Below are 15794 nucleotides of genomic sequence, written 5' to 3' on the forward strand. Positions count from 1 at the left end.
CTATAATTTTTATGGGGAAAGGCAATTAACCCAAGCGTCTTGCCTTGTGTGGATTTTGTGTTTTATTTCTGTCTATTTTGAGCCGCTGAGGAACAGCAGCCTGACCTATGCTAAGTCGGAATGAGAGGGAGGCAAGATCGGTACATTTTTATGGGGAGGGAATTAGAAATAAATACAGTAACACACAAATATCAAGTCACAGCAATCCAGCTCTTTTGAAAGATTAAGTGGGTGGCTCTTAAAAGAGCCTTTGGGTTTCTTGTCGCGGTGGTTCGGTAAGGCAAGGCTTTAGCCGCCGAAGCCGTAGAGAGTGCGGCCCTGGCGCTTGAGGGCGTAGACCACGTCCATGGCCGTGACCGTCTTCCTCTTGGCGTGCTCCGTGTAGGTGACGGCGTCGCGGATGACGTTCTCCAGGAAGACCTTGAGCACGCCGCGCGTCTCCTCGTAGATGAGCCCCGAGATGCGCTTGACGCCGCCGCGCCGCGCCAGGCGGCGGATGGCCGGCTTGGTGATGCCCTGGATGTTGTCGCGCAGCACCTTGCGGTGCCGCTTGGCGCCGCCCTTGCCGAGCCCCTTGCCGCCCTTGCCCCGCCCGGACATGATCACACCGCCGCTGCTGCCGCTGCCGCTGTGAGCGGCGCCGCCCGCGGCCCGGGCCTTTATGGGGTTCGGTCGGACCTGGTTGGGAGCAGGGGCGGTTCCGGCGGGCGGGGCCGCGCGGCGCCTCCGCCCCTTTGGCCGCCGCGGCCCCGCCCGGGCCCGGCCGCGCTCTCCGCGCCCGCCCCGCCCCCGGCTCGGCCCTCGCTCCGCGCCCGGCTCGCTGTGCCCCAGCCTCGGCTCCCCCCAGCCGCTCTTCCCTGCTTTCTTCCCTGCAGCTGTGGCGAGAACGCAGAAACCTTTTTTTTTTTTTTTTTTTTCCTGCGCAAGGACGTGCCGGGCTTTCGGCCGCCCGCACGGTCCTTACAGTCTTGCTATGACCGTATCTTCCGTAGCATGAGGAAAATCATGCCTAACTTTTCACCTCAGACCAGAAGGAAACGTTTCTTTTTCTCAAACCTGCCTATATCTGACTCTCAGAGTATGGTATCAGTGGCGGATCTGCACAGGACTTTTTCAGCAATGAACTGAACACCCTTTATTTTCTATCCTAGCGTCACCAGCGTTTGCTTCCCATTCAGCCTTTATTTTCTGCCTTTATTGTGTGCTTCACATTTAATTCCAAATGTCGTGGTGATATACAAAGAGCATTATATTTCCATTAGGTAATTACTTTTAACTGGATTCAAGTTATTAACATATGCCAAATGCACAACAAAAATGGCTGTGCAGCCGTGTTCCTGTGTACCCCCATGCTTTCAAAGGCTTGGCACAATTCTGAATGGATACTCTTTCCTTCATGCAATACGTTTTCTTTTCACAAGGGTATGTTGCAAATGATGACATTTCTGTTTGTTATTTTGGTATAACTGCATGACTCTGAAAATCAGTCATTATGACTTTTCAATCCATGCCTCATTTCTGTTGGCTATGCCTGCAGTCCTTCATTTGTAGCTCAGGACCCACTGGCTCTATGCAATTAATGTAATTCCAATGTGGAGAATTTGCCTGACCTCATCATGGCTAAATACACACATTATTCCTCACACAAAGACAGAGAAAAGTCCTTGAAAGTGAAGCGCTCAGAACGATCTCTGTGAACTCTGGCAACCCTTTTTCTCATTGACTCTGGCTTTTTTTTTTTTTTTTTCTGCCTTAGTCACAGTGACTCCAGCAGGGTAAGTCTGAAAAAACGATGGGGTCTAAAAATATAATGGTGAAGTAATTGTTTCACAGCATCTTTCAGCTCAGGTATTTTATATAAGAATGTCTCAGCCTGGCCCTGAAGGCCTGTGACTCCTTTTCATATCTTCCTTTATATGACATGCCATTCCCTCTGTTTCACATGTCTTACCTTAATCTCTGCAGCTACAGGGAAGGGTATTCAGTTCACTCTCTTTGCTGGTGGGCATTTTGCTCCATTTCATGCATGTTTGATAACACAGGCAGACACTGAGGACAGCTAACCATGTATTAATGGAATTCTCCACAATGGCAGGGATACAGTCCCTGGAGTGTACATGCCCATCGTTCATTTATCCATCTACCACTCCCACTCACCTGCTCCTCAACCTTTTGATTTGTAATGCTAAAGCAAATCTCAAAACATGAAAAATGTTTTGCCTAAAGAAAGCAACTGCTATACACAAAGAGGAAAACTGCATTTGCAGCTCCCTGAATCATCCCTGTCCCAAGACATCCCCTCTGACTCAATGAGTCTCCAGCTACAAAGCACTAAAATCTAAAGGACCACTTAGGTGAGATTATCAGCTATTGCTCTTACCCTCTTTATTTACTAGCCTCTGTCACAGTTGGGATATTGGTCCAGAAAGAAGTTTCCTATTAGTTACTCATTTCTTCAGGCATTATAATTATGTCTCCAGCATCCAATTCAAAGAGGGCAGAATCTCAAAGCTGTGCTGCTCATAACACCCATTAATTTCTCCCCACTCTTGGATCCCTGCTGATATTACTAACTTAAGAAACAAGTTCTACTACTGCACTGTGTATTCTTCTGACCTTTCCCAGACTTGCAGCTTCTGTGTTCCCAATGTTCCTAATAGAGCTTGTGTGTCCCTCCAGTTTGAAGGGACCATAACCAGATGATCCTGCTACCCAAGGGAAAGGTAGAAAACAAAACAACACAAAAAAACCCCAAAAAACCAAAAGATCCAAACAAAACCACAAACTAAAGCTAAGACTATTCACCATGTAGGGACAATAGCACATGTGATAACATGAAAATAATAAAAATCTGAACCCAAACAGACTTGATGATTAAGAACCCATCTTGACTTTCATTAGTGTCAAATGCAAACAAAAATTCCTGTCTTCATGACAGTGATCAAGTATGCCAAGGCCTAAAGAATTGGTAAAACAAGAACAGATTGCAATTTTTCCTCCACTTTGGTTTTGGCTCTATTTCCTTCCTTCCTTCCTTCCTTCCTTCCTTCCTTCCTTCCTTCCTTCCTTCCTTCCTTCCTTCCTTCCTTCCTTCCTTCCTTCCTTCCTTCCTTCCTTCCTTCCTTCCTTCCTTCCTCCCTCCCTCCCTCCCTCCCCTTCCTTTTCTCTTCCCTTCCCTTCCTTTTTTTTATCCTAGTGAATTTTTAAATAAAAAGACCATGCTTTGGATGGGGACAATTAGATTAGATTTACTCAAACATTCACCTTACTGATCACCAGCCCCTTCCTCAACAGCTTTGAGCAATTTCAGCTATCAAGTTTCCTTGTGCACGTGTCATTGCAGTCTGAGCAAACCCAAACCCCAGCAGGTTTCTCTGTATTTACCAACCTCCTTACAGCTGCATGTCTGCTGCTCCCTGCTCCAGGAACAGTGCTGGCCTTCTGGGCCAGTCTTGCTAAATACACAATTACATGACAGATGTTACAAACTGCTAACCTCAAACAGAATGCAAAAGTTAAAGTTGTTACTCTAATTCCTATTTCAAAACCAAGTCAACAAAATCTTTGATGGCATTTTCAGTTCCAAAGCAAAAAAGAACCTGTGCCAGAAAGAACAAGATCTAGTTTTAATACAGTCAATATGGAAGGCAATATTTTCTGGGACCAAGGTAATTTGCAGGCAAAATAGATAAAATATATTCTTCCTGAATGTGCCCAAATCATACCTAGTCTCACAGGCCTCTGAAGCAGGATTCCTGACTTCCTGACTGTATGACAGCAGAGGTGACACGTTGCTGACCTCATTAATGAATCGGGGGGGAATTCAGGTAGCAGCCAGCCCTTGCAGTGTCCCTGGCAGCCTGGACAGCACACTGACCCGAGACTGTGCTACTCTGGCACCAGACCACTGACTGCACAGCTGCAAAGCATGTACTGGAAAAACATGAGCTACAGCACTACACTCACACAGTGAACAACTCTTTAAAACCTTTTTGTTCCCTCCTATGGGAAAACAGTCTATACTGCGAGCTCCCAAATGCTAACCTGCAATACTCCTGCTCCAGAATGATGGCACAGACAGCCTTGTCTAGAGCCAGTACCTGCTGCACCTCCACAGCTCTGGTGAGTAACAGGAAGGCAGCACACTCAGGGAGAGCACTTCCCATGGCGTGCCACACAGGGCTCTGGCTCTACACTGTGCCTGGGTGCCACTGTCAGTGCCTGTGAGGCAAAAAAAATGAGTTGTCTGCCAACCCAAATTTACCTGGAAGCGTGTCACATCAGTGTCTGGGGTGTCACCAGCCAGGAAGACAGCAGGCTGCAGCCCAACTGCGCATGCACAATGTGTCCAAGGACATTTTGTCCCTCCATAGGTTCCAAACACGTTTCTGGCTGGAGTGGGAAGTGACATTTAGATTCATCACATTGCTCCCTCCCGCGTAGCAGAAGTCACAGACAGCACTGTCACACAAGCAGGAAAGCGTGGAGGGCAGAAGATGCACAGGAGTGCTGCAGGGAGGAAGAGTGTGCTGCTCAGCGTCCCTCTGTGTGAGAGCTGCCTGGCCAGCAGCCGGGATTCCGCGCTGACGGAGCGGCTGCCGTGGAAGGACAGCGTGGTGTCACCCTTCCTTGGTGGACTTCACCACTAAATGCAGGCCAAAGCGAGGCACTCTCCATTCAGGAGGAGATAACCACCTTGGGGCCATAGCTGATGCAGCTTCTGTTAATGTTTTTCACCTCTCAGGAACAGTTTGTCTAAGGGTCTGAGGTGTCTTCAATCTCCCATTGATGATGACATTCAAACCATGCCAGCGTGGTCCAGAACACAATTTTCCAAGTGGCTTGGATTAGGTTTAGAAGACCAAATTACTCTGAGATATAAATAATTCTATTTTTTGATATCTGACTGAGGACCTTTTCATTGTGTGTGAAAAAAGTAAAAATGCCTTAAACTAATAAATACACACAGAGTAAAGAATAAAGAAAAAAGTCCTTTTTTTTTTTGTTGTTGTCAATATCTGTTCTCAGAAAGGTTTTGGCCCACTCCATTTTTTGCTGACTTTTTTTTTGCTTTCCCAGGAAGGATTTCCTTCCCAGTGCCTCCTAACCGTGGACATATCCGGGTTTCACACTACAGATTTTCAATTGCCAAATTACATGCCTTGCCAATGAAGAAGGGAGGACACAACAAGTGCCCCAACCCTTAACCAAGGGTACAGGGAGGAGTGCTCAACATTCCAGGAAGCTGAGTCTGTGAGGACAGTCATCCCCTGCCCTACCCTGTTTGTTCTGCTCCCTGCAGATGCTCCCTCATCCCCCGAGTTTAAAAGGCCTTATGTGACCTCAGCACACTCAGGAGCCCTGGCAGCAGACACATTAGTATTGTGTAGGCACGGACTTGTTCTGCTGAGCTGCAACAAGTTTGAAGTTTGGTAGGTCTCGCTTGAAAATTCCTTAGCTAAGTGTTAAAAGTTGCTAAACTGTGCTGGCTGGTTGGATCACACAAGTGTTATTACATTTGAAACGCAGATGAAAGATGATGTCACTGAGGGCAAGTAAGGCATGGGTGTAACACTGTAATAGGAGTGTAATCACGGGTGCAGGGAGCATTCACACCTCTTTCCTGTGGAACATCTATGTGGGAATGCAGCACATCATGTAAAGGCCCTCACCTGAATCTCTCTGGAAGTTACCCTGTGAAGCCAGGAGAGGGGCTCTGGTGGCAGAGTGTAAGAGCTGTGCTCCCTTCAGCTGCCTGAGAAGGACTGAGCACAGCCCAGCAGCCACAGTTGTGTGGCTGGCTCTCATGCTAATGCCTCCTAACAAAATTGCTTGGGAACTACTACTGTGCTACCTCTCCTTAATGCAGACATACCTAAATATAACCCGCAGCTTATTTTCGTAGGAACAAGTACTGGCAGGTCCTGGTCTGCAGATGGGAATGTTTGATAGCTCTCAGGTGTGCTGCCAGCCCCTGGCTGTGGCTCCCGTGTCTCCTTGCTAATGCCATTAAGAGGTCTTAATGATAACTGCAAAAGTTGGACAGATTTGGGTATCTGAAGGGAAGCACCTTGCAGGGAGGGCTGAGCCTGCAGGTTTGTGATGCAGTGTGGCCTGCTGGGGTGCCCATAAGGTGAGAAGGATTGAAATAGTTCACATGAAGTAGAGCTTACAGTGGTGCCTTCTCCAGAAGTATCTCTGGAGATCCTGATACAACTTTCCTTCACTAATTGAATAATGAATTCTACCTCGCTCCAGTCTCACTGGGAAAACCAAACTGCATCTGACAGCCTATGTAGTGTATTCTCAATAATATTTTCCCACAATATCCTATATCTAAAATAGGATTATTTCCCTTCTTCATGTGCTCAGCTAGAGGTAAAACTGCCACTTCTGCCTTTTGGGTAGTCTTTCACAACATTTTTTCTCTGCCTGAGTACATCTGTTTATTCTTTTTAAACTACCTGTTCTGATTGCAGAACAGCTCTTTTTAAAATTGCCAAATACACCTTAACCTTCCAAAATATTGTTCCTGTATGTATTTCTTTCCCATAAAGAAGAATATGTGCTCCAAGCAGCAATTCCGCATCAGTAAAGCTGGTTTATCTCTCAGCTTCAAAACCATTAAAAAAAAAGCTTCTCTTTTATGAAATTTCTGAAGTTACTTCAGTTTAAATTACTAAATTGTAGCTGAAGACCAGAAGCTGACATGTATATATTTAGTAGACTTTTTTGGAAATGAGGAAAGGGCAGCAACTGCTGGGAGAAAAGCCAGGCAGAAAACTGCAATAATGACCATTTTAGCCACCTCAATTTTGCCACCAACAAATGTGAATGAAGACTCTGTGAAGCCACAAATGAGAGCTGGAATATTTACATTTCCTTCAGTGAAGATTACTGAAATAAATGTGTTCAAAGCAACAAGAATAAGCAAAAAGGAATTTTTCATTTTGCTGACATGTCACTCATGGTCTGTGCTTTTCCTGTCTATATGCAATGAAGTCTCTAGGCAACTGCTAAATTTCATATCTTCCCAGCAATTGCTACCTTATTACATTATGCAGCCAAATCAGTGGGAAGGTTCATTCATAGTTTTACATAAACAGGATAAAGGCTTAAAAACATTTTACCTTCAATTTCTGAAGGTATAGCTGCAATACCCACATCCACTCCATTTAATCCCTGTATCCTTACTTCGTGTTACGTAGCATTGCCAAACAGGACCTCGAAAGTCACAATTTGATTAGCTCTTCTCTCAATTAATTTCCCCTTAAAGCATCACAGAGCTCGGGTGCATTTTTACTGCAACCTTTTCAATGGTATTTTATCATTATGGGGTGGAGGTCACAATTTTCCCCTTTGTTGCACTTATTCATAATTTCACATTCCCTGAAACACAATTTTACAGCAAGCTAAATCTCTCATCTTATACACATTTTAGCATTTATAAAATAGCCATTGGAAATGGAGCCATGACACAGAAACAGAATTACATTTCCCTAAAATGATCTGCTTATGCACTCTGAATTTCTGGTTGCTAACATGTATTTAAATATTGTATTCACATTGTATGTTATATCAGGTGATACCAAAAGGCTGGCTGTAGTGCAGTCTTTGTGATTCTTAAACAACTAGAAAAACAATGGATAATACACTTTTTTTGTAGTCAATTACAGTTTAATGAAATATTAAGCCAGAGCTCTGCTCTGCTCAGCATATTACACCATCTTCCACCAGATACCAGCACAGGCTGACTCCTTCCTGGTACTTTAGGAATGACCTATGGCCTACCTCTCCCCTTGTTAAAACTCAGGTTATCACGAATTGCTCCAATTTCTGTCATAAAAATATTTCCTTATTTCACTGGTTGCTGTAAAATGCACAAATAATAATTAGGTGGGCTTTATTTAGAGTGAGAAGGGGATTCAGAATTCAGAGGCTTTAGCTAAATCTTTGTGCAGCCATATTCTGTGAGACACATTAAAAAAATCCAAACAGTAATAAGGTTTACAATTCCACTACTTTTACAGAAAATATAAAACAAGACAATATTCTTTGGGAAGAAAGAGCATGATCACTAAACTGCGAAGCTACTCCTTGCAAATCTTAAATTACCAGAGACAAAGATAATTTCCATAAACAACAGAAGTGCAGGAGATTGCTTTCTTTTACAAAGCTGCAGTTTTGTAGCATAAGGTTTTAAATTACTGTATACTTGAAAATAATATGGAATGTAATAAGCAAAGAGCTTGATTTACTTTATATTTGGTAGAAAAATTCGTATGGAAAACAAACAAAAAGAAACCACCCCACACAGGGCAGCAGAGTAACTTTGCCTCCCTTGTACTGAAATCCCAGGAAGACAAAATAAACCAACTCTCTGTTCATCAATCTCCAGATATTAAAAAAATTGCTTATGTTTCTGTAAAAGGTGGAATAGGTGATTGTACGAGACACTATTTCACTAGACTTTAGCGTTTTAGTAGGTAAAACACACGGTCAAAGGAACCGGTTCTTAATCCATATTCACAGCTGAAAAAGGAGTTTGTGTTACTTCCTCCTCTTCAAAATCAATTTAAACTGTCAAAATAGCTTCAAATCGTCAGATTTCAACTTGGACCCCAAGAAAACCCTCTAAAGAATAAGACTGAGTTGTTGCTGTAACATTTATGTCAAAAGGAAATTTTTAATTTGCAAGGAAAAACAAAAGTTTCTCCCTTCAGAGGTCTCTCCAGCAGCAGCACACGGGATTTATCGCCTCTCCTTTAACTCAAATCGCGTGTTTGCCGCAGGAAACTCTCCCGAACGCAAGTACCTGCTCTTCTCCCCCCTCACCGGGGAAACCGGGCGATTTGGTGGCAGAAATTCCGAGGAAAACACACTTTTGTTGGTCCAAAGAAACACAAATCGAGCACGCCGAAGGGCTCCCCGGCCGAGCGGCGGGGCGGGCTCTGCAGCGCACCAATCACGGCGCGGCTCCGCTCTAAAAATACGAGCATCTGACCCGGGCCAGCCCGATTGTGCTCGCCCGCTCCGCCGAGGCAGCGCCGCGATGTCCGAGACCGCTCCCACCGCCGCCCCCGACGCGCCCGCGCCCGGCGCCAAGGCCGCCGCCAAGAAGCCGAAGAAGGCGGCGAGCGGCTCCAAGGCCCGCAAGCCCGCGGGGCCCAGCGTCACCGAGCTGATCACCAAGGCCGTGGCCGCCTCCAAGGAGCGCAAGGGGCTCTCGCTCGCCGCGCTCAAGAAGGCGCTGGCCGCCGGCGGCTACGATGTGGAGAAGAACAACAGCCGCATCAAGCTGGGGCTCAAGAGCCTCGTCAGCAAGGGCACCCTGGTGCAGACCAAGGGCACCGGCGCCTCCGGCTCCTTCCGCCTCAGCAAGAAGCCCGGGGAAGTGAAGGAAAAAGCCCCCAGGAAGAGAACAGCTGCAGCCAAGCCCAAGAAGCCGGCGGCGAAGAAACCCGCCAGCGCCGCCAAGAAGCCCAAGAAGGCGGCGGCGGTGAAGAAGAGCCCCAAGAAGGCGAAGAAGCCGGCGGCTGCAGCGGCCAAGAAAGCGGCCAAGAGCCCCAAGAAAGCCGCCAAGGCCGGGCGCCCCAAGAAGGCAGCGAAGAGCCCGGCCAAGGCGAAGGCGGTGAAGCCCAAAGCGGCCAAGCCCAAGGCGGCCAAACCCAAAGCGGCCAAGGCGAAGAAGGCGGCGCCCAAAAAGAAGTAAATCGTACCAGGAGAGTTTTGTTCTGCATATTTTGTTATCCAACGGCTCTTTTAAGAGCCACCCACACTTTCCCTAAAGGAGCTGATGCACCGAGGTCGTCCGTACCCTGCAGCAGGGGTCCAGCAATTCGTAAGTCGTCAAGAGGTCAATTGTGTCTTGTGTCTTTTGTTTCCTAGGGATTACCGAAAGAAAGACTTAAGAACGCGGTAGAACGCGGCGACTTTAGGGAAGTGTAGACTTTTGTTTTTCCTCCAAGTGATTACTTTGACTACCAAGAAACAAATGTTTTATAATGATTTGATAAAAAAATCGGATGTACGTTTTTTTAAAGATATATTTTGTAACAAAATAATGCAATTGCCAGGCACGCTACTACTGAGCCATGTCGAATTATTGAATTATTTCTCTTAAAGTGTCTCCGTAAATGCCTTTGTTTGGGGGGAAGAGGGGAGGGTTTCTTTACTGACACAAAAATGGCCCAGATCTTTCCCAATCCCTTTGTTCCTGATGAGAAAGAAAGCTTTAAGTATTGAAAAAGCCCGCCCTGCCCAAGGATTGGCCAGCGGAAATCCCGGCCCGCCGCCCTTCCCCCTCCCTTCCCCGAAGACGCCCACGCCTCTGGAGCTCTATCGGCCGCTCGGGGAAGAAAAGAGGCGAAAAAGGGAGGAGGGGCAGGAACCCAACAAATGCTGTCCGTATGTTCTCAGCGTAAGAACTAAACGGAAAATACCCCATACCAGGAAGAAATTGCATGGAGAGGAGGACGTTTTGGCAAGACTTTGTTAACAAAAGATTGAAAAACATTGCTACTTTATCCAACCAAAAAATAAAAAAAAGTTGAAACAAGAATTGAGTAATTAATACAAAACGGCTTTCACTGTTGTTTAGATAACTCAGCTCTCTTAGGACCTCGTGGGTGGCTCTGAAAAGAGCCTTTGGGTTTTTCCAGAAAAGCAAAAGTGCCGCTTAGCCTTTCAGGTTCACTTGGCTTTGGCCTTGTGGCTGTCGGTCTTCTTGGGCAGCAGCACGGCCTGGATGTTGGGCAGCACGCCGCCCTGCGCGATCGTCACCTTGCCCAGCAGCTTGTTGAGCTCCTCGTCGTTGCGGATGGCGAGCTGCAGGTGGCGGGGGATGATGCGCGTCTTCTTGTTGTCGCGGGCCGCGTTGCCCGCCAGCTCCAGGATCTCGGCCGTCAGGTACTCCAGCACGGCCGCCAGGTACACCGGCGCGCCGGCGCCCACGCGCTCCGCGTAGTTGCCCTTGCGCAGCAGCCGGTGCACGCGGCCCACGGGGAACTGCAGCCCGGCCCGCGACGAGCGCGACTTGGCCTTGGCGCGCGCCTTCCCGCCCTGCTTCCCGCGCCCGGACATCTTCCCTCGGTCTCCCGCTCGCTCGCTCTCTCGGTGTCGCGGCACACGAACGCGCAGCGCGGCACAGCAGCACTCAGCGCTGCCCGGCCCCGCGCTCGCTTTACTGCCTCAACCCTTCGCTGATAGGCTGAGAATTAGGTCTTCTGCAAACAGCCAATGAAAAGACGGATCCAAATCTGACCAATCAGACGCGAATACTGGGGAGTGCTGACATCACTTTGCGGTCTGGCCAATGAGAGCGCGCAGAGTACAATCCGCTCATTTGCATAGGCGCGCTATAAATAGGTGTCACGCAGCCGCGCTCCTCACTTCCCTCCCGGGTTGGTTCTGCAGCCGCTCCGTGGTCGCAGCAGTCGAGCCGCAATCGCCATGCCCGAGCCGGCCAAGTCTGCGCCCGCGCCCAAGAAGGGCTCGAAGAAGGCGGTGACGAAGACGCAGAAGAAGGGCGACAAGAAGCGCAAGAAGAGCCGCAAGGAGAGCTACTCGATCTACGTGTACAAGGTGCTGAAGCAGGTGCACCCCGACACGGGCATCTCGTCCAAGGCCATGGGCATCATGAACTCCTTCGTCAACGACATCTTCGAGCGCATCGCGGGCGAGGCGTCGCGCCTGGCGCACTACAACAAGCGCTCCACCATCACGTCGCGGGAGATCCAGACGGCCGTGCGCCTGCTGCTGCCCGGCGAGCTGGCCAAGCACGCCGTGTCCGAGGGCACCAAGGCGGTCACCAAGTACACCAGCTCCAAGTAAAGGCTTGGCAGGAATACTGCTTCACCCAAAGGCTCTTTTAAGAGCCACCCACTTTTTCAATAAAAGGGCTGAAAGTCAAGTAAGAAACACTTCATTGTTTCTTAGTGTGCAATGTTCGCGTTTAAGGGTTTGGGGGCTTTTTTTTTTTTGGGGGGGGGGTTGGGTTTTTTTAAGTTTTTTTGGGGTTGTCCTACTACTGAACGATTACTTTGATATACTGCTCTCGAGTTTACTGTTAATGAACTTTCAGTAACTAATGTGTCTGCGTAGGCGGTTTTAAATGGCTGGGGGTGTTGGTTTTTTGTTTTGTTTTTCTTGGTTTTTGTTTTTTTGTTTTTTCGGTTTTTTTTTAAATGGGATGGTTTTCCTTAATTTATGGTTTTCACTATTTGCAATATCACCTTACTGTTGTAAGTTTCCGTGTTATGTCCGCTGTAAACTAAAGGGAGGGAATATTCGTGGGTTTCTCTGGTCGGCAGGGAATCAAAATTGTAATGGATGCTCCCCCACGTACAGCATTGCTGTTGCAAGATCGGCCGCTCGATGGTGCTCAGGCTTTGGAGCTTTAGGGGGTTGGGTTATTTTTGTCACAGAAGGGAGAGACGAGTACGGCGCCCTGTGCTGTAAAGGAATTTGTGCAGCGGTAAGTGGCATTTACCTTCGGCTCTTGCAAGTAGCCCAGTGATCAGTATAGCTCAGAAGCACTTTCTAAAGTCTCCTTTATCTTCACCTTTTGAATTTATAATCCTACTGTTCATGTAATTTTTTTTTTTTTTTTACAGTGACTTCCCAAGCTTCTCCCCATGATTGCTTCGGGTTCTCCTTTCAAGTGAGAAAACCCGGGAAGTTTAAGGGGGAGGTTTTTTTCTGTTTTTGTTTCTTTTGTTTTTTTAATTTATCTGACCTTTTCTGCATTAATCTGTCACTAATTGTAATAAAACTACAAAATACTAAAAAAGTAGACACTCAGGACTGTCAGCTACCAGGCTTTGTCACAGAGCTACCACTGAGGCTGAAGCTGCAGCCTTCCAGAGTCAGTCCCTCTCCTTGGATAGTTACATGCCACCATAGATGCAGATCAAAGCCATTATCGCCTCCCAACTGGACCTGAATAATCCTAAATTTCAGGTATGCATTCTGAACTTCTGCAGGTACTCAATTCATACAGGCACCACAGAACCACAGAAATGAACTTTCTAGTACTGACTTGAACATTCTGTGGTAGTACAGGTAATGAGAGAGACATCAGGTCTCAAATCTGTCACCTACAACCTAATAAATGTTAATTTTGGTGTGAAGTGTTTTGGGGACTTCTCAGGTTGGATTTCAGATATCCAGTGGGAAGAGGCATTCTCCCAACTCTTCTTTATCAGCTTGAAATGGGGTTTTGCTATCTTGCCAAGTGCTTTAGTACAAACTCTCAAACACAGGTTGCTTATCCTGAGTGCCAGTATGTGTCTAATACCTTGAAAGATTAATAAACCATTGGATATCCAGTCTCAAGGCTTTTCCAAGCCACCAGAGTAGCACAAAGAAGTGCTCACATACTGGCAGTTGACGATGGTCACCAGCAGAAGTTGTCAGTGGCCATTCTGTGCATAATCAGTCTGAGGTATTTTCACCCCAGCTCAAACTGCAGCTGTCAGGGGAGAGCCCGGCTGCCGGACTGAAAGCAGGAGCTCAGGGCTGCCTTTTGGCTTCCCAGCTCATGAGGGCTCCTTTTGCTTTTCCTGTGTGTGTGCTGCATCTTGCTCACTTCGCTAGGAGCCAGCACAGAAATTCAGAGGATTCTTTTAATAGATTATTTCAGTGTGTGAAATTGTTTTTAGGCCTATGAAACTCTTCACTAAACAGAAAACAAAATGTTGCTGGTTGCTTCTTTCAATTTCAGTATGGATGATAAGGCAATCTTAGGGGGCTGTGATGTGGACATAGCATTTGACATCAGATCTGATTGTAACATAACTCTTAATTTTTCTAACAGTGCAGAGAATAAAGTCTCTCAACTGACAAAGAGCTACCACCATGGAAATTTTTTCCAACTTATTCTTCTCACCAAAGGTAGAGCTAGTAGGATTTAAGCTTAGCAAAAATATCAAATCTTAAAAATGTCATGCCACAAGAGGATGAACATTCAAAACCACTCACACAAATAGTGTGAGTATGAAATCATGAGACAGCTTATTCTTCCCCAATTCCTGTTCCTTACCGTTCTTTCCTATTTCTTTCAGAGCAGTTCCCTTTGTGTTCCTAAAGACACCCGACCCAGATGAGATCAGGCAGCCCCGGGGGGAGGGCAGGGTGTTCAAATACAGCCTCCTGCTAGAGCAGGCACTGTTGCTGCTGCCACCAAAGCACAAAGGAGCAAAGCAGATCCCCCTCACACACTTTTCCTGCCCTGGGTTCCTCTCTGAAGATGAGTTTCCCGTTCACTGAGTCACAAGTTTCTTTATGCATTGTGCAGAGCAGACAGAGCTGGGTGTCTCCAAGGAGGAACCCCCCACACCAGATTGAAACCCAAATTATGTCTGTGCCACCCATCATCCAACCCCAGATCCAGGAATTTAGTTCTTGGTGGTGGTCCCTTGCTGTCCCATTGATTTTCTTGGTCACTGGGCTGGTCTCTTTTTGAAGTTATCTCATTCTTGGGATTTGTTCCTTGGTCCATCTTCATTCTGCTCCTGTCTTGCCAGCTTCAGCTTGTTCAGTGTTTGTGGCACCATTTTTATCAAGAGTTTACACTCTCATCTCCCTAGGGCTCCAACTTGCTGATCTTGCAGTGCAAAGCAAGGGTATAAATCCCAACAATTCTCAATATTGAGAAGTCTTTGAACACATAATCTATAAACAGGCCCTTTGTGTTGTCTTTTAACCTACCCTCCATGTTTACCTTCAAAATACCTCTTGATTCACAGCATCTGAAATATGGAGAACATTTACACTTCGTAAAACAACCATTTCTGTCAAAATAATTTGTTATATTAGCAATTTTTTGTATCTCAGATGATCAGAGTGACACTGCAGCTTAGCAAATAACCAGCAAAAAAAGACCACTGAGGAACAATACAACCAGTTACAAAAAATTCCCCTATTTCAATTTTAATAGAATAATAAAATTATTATCACTCCTGGAAGAACGAATATCTCCTTTAGATGACCATCCCTGCAGTAAAATTTATATTTATTAATCATCATGTTTAAAAAAGAAAACACCCTCTCTTTTTATTTCTGCAAATGTGAAGTACACCAGCTGGGCAAACAGATATCTGCATTCTCTAGTTAACAGACTGAACAGTGAGTCAGAAATGAGAAATAGATGCCATACATCTGGACCAAAACTTGAACACATCACAGACCTTCTGTAAGAATTTTTTGCTACTTCCTGGGGTTTTTTGCAGGGTTTTTTTGTTTTGGTGGGGTGTTTTCTTTTGTTTGGGGTTTTTAACATTTGTGTTGTTTTTATTAATGACATAAGCCAGTAGCTGTTCTCAAACCTGGATATTTTTCCTTTAATGGCCCCAGAATGCAATTACCTGACACCCAAGAAAACTTATTGCAATATTAGTTTCCCAGAGGCTTTCTTTCCCATTTTAAATTGAAAATATTACATTTTAAAATAATTACAGTTGCAGGAGAAAGTATTGACTGCAGGTAGGGAAAACTATTTGGTCTTACACACACCTTGCTGCGATGTTTTCTGTCAGTGATGAAAATCGGCCGAGGTCAGAGGGTCAATGAAAACAACGGAGACTTGAGGTTCCAAATACCTGCTCTGAGGGTTGTGGCATTCAGAGAACAGCACAGCTCAGGACATGCCACAAATCTGACTGCAGGAGAGGGCTGAAAGTAGATGGGAATGCAGCTGGGAACTTCTCCCTTCCCAGCCCACACACCTGCAGGGGAGGATGAAGATCACAGCGAGCAGAGGCAGCTCTTTCCTCAAGGACTGGTCAGAACCAGAG

General features: G+C 46.3%; 4 protein-coding genes across 4 annotated transcripts; 2 read left to right on the top strand and 2 right to left on the bottom strand.

The window, feature by feature from the left end:
• Nucleotides 1-228: 228 nt before the first annotated feature.
• On the bottom strand, nucleotides 229-826 carry LOC135300484 (histone H4). Its single transcript, XM_064419951.1, has one exon. The coding sequence runs from the start codon at nucleotides 598-600 to the stop codon at nucleotides 289-291; it is 312 nt and encodes a 103-aa protein (XP_064276021.1). The 5' UTR covers nucleotides 601-826; the 3' UTR covers nucleotides 229-288.
• An 8177-nt stretch (nucleotides 827-9003) lies between these two features.
• On the top strand, nucleotides 9004-10580 carry LOC135300459 (histone H1.01). Its single transcript, XM_064419927.1, has one exon. The coding sequence runs from the start codon at nucleotides 9053-9055 to the stop codon at nucleotides 9710-9712; it is 660 nt and encodes a 219-aa protein (XP_064275997.1). The 5' UTR covers nucleotides 9004-9052; the 3' UTR covers nucleotides 9713-10580.
• Nucleotides 10581-10628: 48 nt separating this feature from the next.
• LOC135300471 (histone H2A-IV) lies at nucleotides 10629-11201 on the bottom strand. The gene has a single exon (XM_064419940.1). It carries the CDS (start codon nucleotides 11080-11082, stop codon nucleotides 10693-10695), a length of 390 nt encoding a protein of 129 aa, XP_064276010.1. The 5' UTR covers nucleotides 11083-11201; the 3' UTR covers nucleotides 10629-10692.
• A 70-nt stretch (nucleotides 11202-11271) lies between these two features.
• On the top strand, nucleotides 11272-11883 carry LOC135300474 (histone H2B 1/2/3/4/6). The gene has a single exon (XM_064419943.1). It carries the CDS (start codon nucleotides 11452-11454, stop codon nucleotides 11830-11832), a length of 381 nt encoding a protein of 126 aa, XP_064276013.1. The 5' UTR covers nucleotides 11272-11451; the 3' UTR covers nucleotides 11833-11883.
• The last annotated feature ends 3911 nt before the right edge of the window (nucleotides 11884-15794 follow it).

Source organism: Passer domesticus, chromosome 5 (genome assembly GCF_036417665.1).
Source record: "Passer domesticus isolate bPasDom1 chromosome 5, bPasDom1.hap1, whole genome shotgun sequence".
Classification (NCBI taxonomy): domain Eukaryota; kingdom Metazoa; phylum Chordata; class Aves; order Passeriformes; family Passeridae; genus Passer; species Passer domesticus.

Bases quoted from the DNA above. Each gene is read 5' to 3' on its own strand.
- LOC135300484 (XM_064419951.1), bottom strand. From the start codon at position 600: ATGTCCGGGCGGGGCAAGGGCGGCAAGGGGCTCGGCAAGGGCGGCGCC.
- LOC135300459 (XM_064419927.1), top strand. From the start codon at position 9,053: ATGTCCGAGACCGCTCCCACCGCCGCCCCCGACGCGCCCGCGCCCGGC.
- LOC135300471 (XM_064419940.1), bottom strand. From the start codon at position 11,082: ATGTCCGGGCGCGGGAAGCAGGGCGGGAAGGCGCGCGCCAAGGCCAAG.
- LOC135300474 (XM_064419943.1), top strand. From the start codon at position 11,452: ATGCCCGAGCCGGCCAAGTCTGCGCCCGCGCCCAAGAAGGGCTCGAAG.